This window comes from Lissotriton helveticus, chromosome 1_1 (genome assembly GCF_964261635.1).
Source record: "Lissotriton helveticus chromosome 1_1, aLisHel1.1, whole genome shotgun sequence".
Taxonomy (NCBI): domain Eukaryota; kingdom Metazoa; phylum Chordata; class Amphibia; order Caudata; family Salamandridae; genus Lissotriton; species Lissotriton helveticus.
In genome coordinates this window covers 1,348,856,750-1,348,866,266 of record NC_136057.1, presented here as the reverse complement: position 1 = coordinate 1,348,866,266, position 9,517 = coordinate 1,348,856,750, and the positions used below count along the sequence as shown (strand labels likewise).

Here is a 9,517-nt window from a genome sequence, read left to right as displayed (position 1 = left end):
GCCGTGGCGTTACGGAGGTCTTGCCGGATTAGGGTCATGTCCACCCGGACCTCCGTGATCTTGCCCTCCACCGAGGACTGCGAGGTATGGATGGCTTGGAGGATAGTGGACAAGGCAGTTGCTGGAGGCGCGTCCCCGACCGCATTTCCCCCCGTCGCCCCAGGGTGCGTGGTCGTGAAGCGGTTCATCTTGGTCTAGGTGGCCTAGGGTCTTGGCAGGTCCGGTCCGGCCCATTGTGCCACCCAGGAAGGCAGAGGGACCCCGCTAAATGCCTCATGGCTCGTGCAATGCCGGGGGTAATGGACACCTCGGCAAGGAGCAGGATTTGGGGGCCCACCGGGGTGGAGGCGACAGCCCCTCCAAGGCGCTCAGCCGCTCGATTAATGCAGGCGATACAGAGGCACCCAGCCGACCGGCAAAGAAGGGCCAGGGAACCAATGCGGCCCCCCTATCCCCGCATCCTCAACCCAGAAGGCAGAGTAGGCAGGTCCATTTAGCCGGGCGGGCCAAGAATTTGTGGGCCCAATGAGACCACGGCCACCACACAACGGGCAGGGGGGACACCGCCCCCACCGGAGTCACCTCCGCCACCCGGTAACGCGGCCGAAACCACCACACCGCTCCCTCAGCCGGAGGCCCTGTTTCATAGCTGTGGCCTCTCGTAATGTGGGACCCAGAGAGCGTGAGGCCTCAGAAGGATCCCCTCATGATGGGACACCCGTGCGCACAGGGGGGCCAACCCAGAGAACCCGGGGCCCCTTCCCGCCGCTGGGACTTACCGCCGCAGGACCTGTGCAGTGCCTAACCTTCAAACAGCCGGCCTCTCCTCTAGCGTCTGGCACAGGCGGTGGTGCGCACGGGCACAGGCTGAAGGCGTTCAGCGCCGGATGAAGAGGCAGCCTCAGTCGAGCGCGGGCCGCCCAGCCACTCGCGCCACAGCCAGATGTTCACCAGCCCCCACCGCTCGATATAGCGGTCGAAGATGTCTCTCCAACCCGGGACACCAGGAAGTGACCACAGGGATCTCCAATGGGAGGGGGCCCGCTAGGCCGCCCCGCACCAACTGCGGCCCTCAAGCCGGGCCAGGCCCCTCGGCCGCCCGCCTCCAGACTGGCGCCACGGGGAGGTGGCAGATTCGTGCCCTCCATACACCATTGTCCAACGAACAGTATGGGAAAGAGACTTTGAACCACGGGTAAGCAGGGACCTACTCCCAACGGACATACACCCCATACCCATGGTGGGGTATTGCACCCTCAAGTTCAGAGGAAGAGCAGCTGAAGGGAAGCTCCATGTCGCCAAGAAGGGACAGTCGGTCCTAGGATCGATAGACCAAGACGCGCTAGGTATCCAACTTAAAGCAGGAGGGACCACGCAAGTGATGATGACAGACACAGTACAGGCATATGAAGGGGAGGCATGAAAGAAGAAGTACCCTGAAGTCTTCAAGGGGACGAACGATCGGATGACGAAATTCACGCATGAAATATGCTTAAAGGTGGGAGCACAACCAGTGAGCCACAAAGTTGGCAACATTCCCTTCAGGAGTAGAGAGGCCGTACAGGAGGAACTCCAATTATTGGAAAAAAATTGAGTCATTGAAGCGATTGAGAGTGCCGAATGGCTTGCGCCAATGGTAGTCGCACAGAAGCCCAATGGGAAGGTGCGTCTGTGCGTGGATTTGAGGGAACTAAAAAAGAACATTGTGGTAGATAAATTCCCGCTGCCCCGGATAAACGAGATGCTGGCTAAAACTAAAGGGGTAAAATGGTTCTCCACGGTGGACCTATATCGCATTACACCAGCCAACACAGGGTACAGCCCATTTAAAGTACTCAGAGGACAAGATCCTTTGACAAAAGACAACCTAGCATGGAAACAACTGGTGGTCCAAAGTAAATGGTCTACGGCTGTAGTACGTCGCAACATGGACAGAGCACAAGCCTTGTACACAGAGTACTATAACAAACATGGCAACGTGAAAGAAGTGACCTTGGAGAAGGGCGAGTGGGTGAGAGTGAAACAGGCAGTGATGAAGAAGAAGGGTGACAGCAAGTTTAGTCCTCCATTGCAAGTTGTAGAGCCGTATGCCAGATCGGCCTTGCTAAGTGACGGCAAAGTGTGGTCTCAAGATAGAATGGCACGCTGTAACAAAGTCATGCAGTGGAAAAGCTTGGAAGATGGGAGTTCACCCACCCCGAAGGAAAGACCAGAACTGGGAAGTACACTAGAGTTGGAAGGAATCAAACAAGATACCATCATCAAGTAGCAGAATGGCGAAGAACTGTACAATCCAGCGGAGAGTGAAAGGGAAGGGTCATCCTCTTCAGTCACGCCTCGCAGCCTGGGTACGGAGACTATGGAAGGAGAACAGAGGATAAAAGCGATGGGGAGTGCCTGCCCTCCGGGCAGCGACCGGCGTATGAGAGGCAGCCTGATGAACACACGTACCAGGTTGGGCAGGCTGAAGACTATGAATTACCTGTTACTCTGACTACCACTGTAGTCCAGGGACTGCTTCAGCATCTTCCTTTGATTGATTACTATTGTGTTGTAATGTTAAAGGGGGGAGATATGTGGCGACGCGCTCTAGTTGTTCGGAGCGTGCGCCAGTGCACCACGGGAACGTGCCGGTGGCCATTTTAGAATGCCGTGATCAGCGCTAGCGGCAAGACGCGTTTCCCGGCGCTCGGGAGATAAAGGTTAATTAAACCCTCAACACGTGTTTGTGTTTTATGTACAAGCTGTCCCCTATAACCTATTTCCCATTATCTGGTTCTGCAGCGCTGCTAGGTTATAGGAATGGCAATAGCGCTATGCAAATATCATCATTCCACTGCATAAAAAATCCAAAAGTAAATAACATTGTCATTTTCAACACAGAGTTCTTTTACAAATGCGAGACCGATTGTATTGCAATTGCTTGTTTTTTTCTCTTATTCTGGGTCTTGTAGTCTTTTTTTTTTCTTCAATTATAGATCCAAGACTACAAGTGCAGAATTCAAATAAATAAAAATCCTGGACTCAAGTAGGCTATCTCACTTGGAACTGGAAAACTGGGAACCTATGCCACCAACGACTCCGCCGCTCTCCATGTCATCGAACGGATGGAATTCCAGCAGAAACTTAATCCATTGCCCCTTTCCAATGCGGCCGCCCTGTTTACGTTAATTGGCGTTACGTAAACTCGAACGCGCATGTGCGTCTTCCGTTTTCAATGGCCTGCAGAGCACCACGTGTTTCTCTGAGACGCGTCATAAATACGCGCCCAAGTGGACATTAGTCGTTCGTGTCGATGTGGTTGTGTTTGCCGGTAACGTGCTTTCGCAGGTCTGAAAGGTCAATCGTTTCGGAACCGATCGCCATCTTGGAGCAGCAAAGGAAGAACGTCGCAGAGACATGGCCAAGCATCACCCCGATTTGATTTTCTGCAGAAAGCAGGCTGGCGTGGGTAAGCAAGTTGAATATCTTGGGGGACGATGTTTATATAGAGCTCAAGCGCGCATGTTGACGTTGTATTCCGTTCTCCATCATGGAAGCACGCACAGCAGACATGCCAACACTCCCGATTCAGGCGTGAGACTACCGATTTCAGGGCTAGTCTCCCGCCTCCCGATTCCTGCAAGCAAAAACCCGATTCCTCGGAGTTTCAGCTGACAGCGCTTGGTATTGTGTAAAGTGCCAGCAATAGTCAGAGTGACCATGCAGGGGCTCTAGAAGGAGTGAAAAATCAACAAAGCGTCATTAACAAGTGAATGGTCTTTTAAAGACCTGTGAAGTAGGGGGGGGGGGCGGCCGTGTGTGTGCACAGGAAGCTGTTTCAGCCCGGGCTGTCACAGGGGGGGCGGGGGGAGCATGCACTGCCAGCAACCTGCCAGGCCAGTGCACAACACTTGCATCACCCTCTGTCTGCCTGCCATTGCGCTGCATGCTTCGGAAAGGTAAAAAAAAAAAAACGCGCATTTGGGTTTCAAATGTCCAATCCAGCAGCAGCACACTTCCAAAGCCCATACATGCCAGTAACCCGATTCAAGGCCCCATTCTCCCGATTTTTTTTTTTAATCTCCCTATTTGCTCTTCTGAAATGTTGGCATGTATGCGCACTGTCCATTACTGGGAGGAGGGAACCATTCCACGACTTAGAATCTTAGTGCGAGTTGATACTCAAATCTAGTGATCCTTTGCTAGTCCTAGCTTAAGTAAGTTGGGGTAATACTCCCTTCTTAGTGGAAGAATGCAACATCTCCAGCTTTCACTTGTGGATGGAAGTTAAGTCGATGGGAATACACAAACCACACTAGTGGCCCTGTCAAATTACCATCATTTGGTGGGTGTCGCTCTCTTTTCATGTGATATTCCACATCGTGATAAACTGAATGCTTAAACGTGCTTCAAATTCGGTCACCCTCTTTTCACACCTTTGTCATCCTAAAAATAAAACAAAACTGTACATTACCTCTACGTCCATCCCAATCATTATAACGAGATGAATCCCAACATCTAGACAGACAGTAAGGATATGGAATGCACTATAAACCCAGTCCACCCTTACCTGGGTACGATAAATGGACACAGTTTCTACAGCCCTTTCGTGTGTGCATTTTATCATTTTTCTTCCTGTATACTGGCCAGAGATGTAGAAATTCAGTGCCGGGTTGTGTCCTCATCCGTGGTCAATCCACCCATGCTGGGCATTGGGTTGGGGAGGGTTCTAGTGCCATTGATGGAGCTCCAAGCATTGCAAGGTTTTGGGATAGGTTCCAACTTTTCTGGTGTAAAAGCAAGTTCTGCAAAAGATTAACAATTGATGGACGGAATGCAGAACAAATCAAAACATTCACCCCCAGTCAAGAGATCTGTGTTAAATCCATCATTCTTTTGCTCAACATGCCACCTCAGTTTAGACCTTGCAATATGCAAATCAGTTTTGACCCTGTGTCTTGTGGGAACAGTCCAGCCCGAACTGCCAAGCCAGGTCCTCTTTGTACCGGAAACAAGCATCCCAGGACCGGTTTCGGGGTTTCACTCCTCAGCCAGGATAGGTTGAATCCAGTGGCACAGTGAGCCCAGGACCCACGTCTGGGCATACCCGGCGCACATAGGGCGAGAAAGCAAAAGACTCCCAATTGATGGACGGAATGCAGAACACCCAGTTGGGGTTTTTTGTAAAAGTAGGTTCCGACTTGCTCTCCTGCTGTGGCCTCTATATCATTGGTTATTGTGCTTAATTAACTATGCTGCAGAGTTCCCAGCTCAGGATCGCCTCGCTGTAAGGTTAACCGTTTACGTTTGTGAGCATGGTACCTTTTTAGGTTTTGCCGGAGACAGCTTATGCGCTGTTGGCAAAATCTTTTGTAAACCAAAAAAAGCTTCAAATGTGCTTTAGCCACCCATAATAACCATTGGTTGGCTTCTACATCACTCTTGTTTCCTTGCTTCTTATTTGGTTAGTCCCTCCTACTGAAGCTTCAGTGTTTGTCCTGCTGTGGAGCATGGACAAAGTACAGCTTCCGGTTTGTAGCCAGTGTCCTTCCACATGCACCTCCAGGTACTTTATTTTTTTTCCGTGCATGTGTCTGTAGTTCATCATTGTTGCTACTCCGTCCTCACCTTTGAGCTCCCTCACATGGTGCTATTCTACATCTTACCTTTTATTTTCCAAAAGAGCTGTAAATGGCTAATGAGACAGCACAGAGGGGATTTAAAGGAGCAGGCAGCAGATATGTCTGAGCATCTTATTGGACAAGTTCTCCGTATGTGCACATGGGTCACTTGATTGCACCTGTCAGGAATATTAGCGGGAATGGAAGCCTGTGGAGAAAGTGCGTGACATATATAGATGAGGTATTTTATTGCCTAAAAGTAATGAGCACGGGTCAACAGTACCAGAGTGGCTGATCTCAACCTGTGTGGAAATAACACTCCCATCTCAGACCTGTCTTCAAAAGAAACTTCCCTGTGTTTTAGATGATTTATAAAAATATATATATATTTGGCATAAATGATGACGTTAAGCCAAGAGTAATCTAACTTGCACACTGTACATGCAAGTAAATGATGCCCTTCTTTGGCTATTTCAGCTCTAAATTTTCCACTTTTCACAAAGCCCCTTTTCTGCAGCGCTTTCAGAAGCCCTCTTCGTAAGAGGGATTGCTGTGTGATGTGCAGGGCAGCAGCTCCAAAGTCAAGCAAGATTTAAAGATCTAATGTTTTTAAAGGACATATTTTCTTTTTGAGAGTTTCTTTAAAAATACTTGGGTTTTAGCTGGGAAGGCTATGTGGGTCCGCTGTCCACTAAAAATCGACCGCTTTCTTTAGTAGCAAAGTCTTAAGTGAAGAATATTCAAAATTCATCCTTGGTGTTATGCTCTGTTAATTACTTCAGAACTGTAAATAAGACCTGCCCTCCTCCTAATGCCTTTCATATTGCTGCTCCCTCGTATTTCTTGCTCCCCCAGATTTTTTTAGACAGTGCACCGTGGGACGGGCTGCTGTGCAACATGGATTAAAGGTTAAAAAAAATAAAAAGCGCAAAGACCACATTCAACGCTGGTTGCCTCATAAGCTTTTTATCATTTATATTTTACTTTAAGCCATGTTGCAGAGCAGCTGGAGCTGCTTTTCAACGTGTCTGAAAATAATGACTGAGCTAATAGATCCTACATAGGTGAAGCCTATTGGCTTTGCTGGTGCTTGTTAAATCGCATATGTTTCTGGTCACTGTGGACCTTGGTAGGAGTCTTTTTAGGTCTCGCGACCTATCGATGCGCGCATGCGCATCGAGCGGAGCGAGAATTCAAGTAGCGAAAATCTTCATGAAACAACTAGCTTTTTGCTGGCGGTTTTCATGAAGTTCACGTGAACCACGTGATCAAACACGAACGCGCATCAGCCTCCCTCCCTCCTAATTGCATTTTTTTCAACGGCCGCCGCACAGCACATCAAAGGGCTTCGCCCAGCGTGCGCTCTGCGGCTTCTCGGCTTCTCCTCCCCTAATTAGTCATTTTCGCTGCTCCCCTGCCCGCCGTGTCGCATTTCTCCTCCCCCTCCCCTTCTCTGCCTTCCTTTCCCGGCGCTCGCATTTGTTGACATTTTCGCTGCTTTGAACTCTACTCCAGCACATGCTGTGCTTGTTTAAATGGGTGCTTGGTTTCAAAGCTTCTGTGAAACACTTTTTTTTTCTGTTGCGGCAGTGTGGAAATGCTATTTCGCTTACATTTCTGATCTCCTGATGCAGTGTTTAAATCTAGAATAATTAACATTATGTGAACATCGCGCTACTCCCATTCCCCCCCCATATGCATTCTGAAAATGGTTGCTTGGTTTCAATGCTTTTGTTCTAACTCTCGCTCCCTTGATGCATGTGAAAATGCTATATTGGTTTTATTTCTGCTCTCCGGATGCGGTGTGAACATTTTGAATAATTTACTTCATGTGATAAAAGCGTGAAATCTGTGTAAACGAAAAGCTGGTGTGTTTTAGAAAAGAGAATGCTAACGTACCATCTAACCCATATTGCTGTGTCTTATTTTGATTATATATTTCCCCCACCACATGTGCAAGTGCATACAAAGCACAATTAATTACCAATTGTAAGTTACAAACATTTAGCAATTATCTTAAATGTGAATGTTTTACTGAGATATTTTACGGCATGTGTGGCATTTATAAACTGTAAAGTAAAAGTTAAAACAAGCATTGGCATAGCCAATAGGTCTCGCCTTTGGGACTTAAACACTTATAAGGTCCCAAAGGCGAGACCTATTGGCTATGCCAATGCTTGTTTCAGTGAGGGAAGACCTGTAGGGCAGTATGCCTGGCTCTTGGGCACATACCCCTTTCTTTTGCATACATCTTCATATATATTGATCTAAGAAATCTCCGTTGTTGGAAGTCACATCCTATATTCAGTGGCTGTCCCACCCAGATAAATTGGCAACAGTATGCATCTGGATCCACCATTGAACCTATTGATGGATGGGGAGTAATATTGGATTCCCTGCCAGCTCAGGCCAAGTGGACCAGAATTGCCTATTTCAAATCATCAGAACGTAGAGAACTGACTGCAATACTAAAAGCCATGCACCATTTCGGCAACAACTTCAAAGAACAATGTGTTGGTGAAATCACACCACGCAGTAGCCTGTATAAATCTTCAGGGTAGCACTCACTCTGAAGCTATCAATAAGGTGGCAGAGACTCTGGGTTGTGGTCAGATAAAGCTATATTCTCAATATCCTCAGTCCATAGGAAAAGTTTGTTTATTGTCAAATCTGACAAGGAGAGCAGGCTTTCTTTTCCTCACATGTCCTCGCTGTCCAAGACCACTTCCCAGAGACCTGGAAAGATTTGGTTACACATATCTGGACGTTTCTGCCTGCAAGGACAAATCCCTTCTTCCCAGTTTTTGTTCAGGAGATCCAGAGGTAGGAGCATGAAAGATTGGTGCACTTCTAATAAAGTGACCAATGAAGGTATTGTTTTCATTCCCTCTGCTTCTCTAATTCCATAAATACTTCTCAATATTCTGAGAGAAGGCAGAGGTGATTGGAGTTGTTCCATACTGGTCACGCAGCGGTTTGTTTCCACTTCCCAAACCATTAAGTGTCTATTTCCAGACCTATTTCTCATTACAGAGGTCTTCCTTGGGATAGCCCTGTGGTTCGCTAGGCTTCGCAGCGTTCACTCTTTTTGAACCCCCTTCTATCTACTGACTTGAAGTTTCTGTCTTAAAAGGTTGGTTTCCTAGTAACCAATACTTTGGCTTGTTGGGTTGGTAAATTATCTGCCTTATTATGTCATTAACGTTTTCTTTGCTTTCTGGAAGATGTAGTGATTTTAAGAATAGACTGATCTTTTACTTCTCAAACTTAATCACTCTTTTAATGTTTGCCAAGAGATTCTTACCTGTCCTCTTTCCTTCCTCTTCTTCTAATGAGGAAAGATTGTTTTATTAGTTATATTTTAAATGGGCAGTAGACACTTTTCTTGTCGGATCTTGCTTCAGGAAAACGGGCATCTGTTTTTCACCTTTGGTAATGACAGCAGAGGTAAGAAGGTTTCAGGAATGACTCTGAGCAGAAGGATCACAGAGACTATTTTATTGGCCTATCCTGAACAAGAGAAACTATAACCTGTGTGTATTCAGGGTAAATCAACAAGTTTTCTGCATCTTGGGTGGGACTTCGGGGAGTTCCTCTGCATGAAATCTGTAGAACTTGGACCTGGTCATAAGATTAAATATGTACTAGACATTATCTTCTTAAAAGGATTAGTAAGTGGAATGGGATTGGATCTGATGTTTTGCATTCTGCAGTTTAATAATGTTTGGCTGGGTGAATTATTTTTTGTTGAATTGGGTGGAGTATATGAATGTACATTAAAAACTGGAGTGCATTATATGATGTACAACTCACTTTGAGATCAAAGGCCTGTTGGCTTGTACCTCATGTTGCAATGATTGGGATGAGGATGTGGGACTTGGAGGCAATGTTACGAATACTTATCGGTCCTTAAG

The 9,517-nt window shown here is 47.3% G+C and overlaps 1 protein-coding gene across 1 annotated transcript in view; it reads left to right on the top strand.

Moving 5' to 3' along the window:
- Positions 1-3,247: 3,247 nt before the first annotated feature.
- The window catches only part of PHF5A (PHD finger protein 5A), a 69,830-nt gene continuing 63,560 nt past the window's right edge, over positions 3,248-9,517 (top strand). Inside the window, exon 1 of the mRNA XM_078683128.1 lies at positions 3,248-3,451. Coding sequence (XP_078539254.1) covers positions 3,400-3,451 — 52 coding nt within the window. The 5' untranslated portion in view covers positions 3,248-3,399. The remainder of the gene's footprint in view (positions 3,452-9,517) is intronic.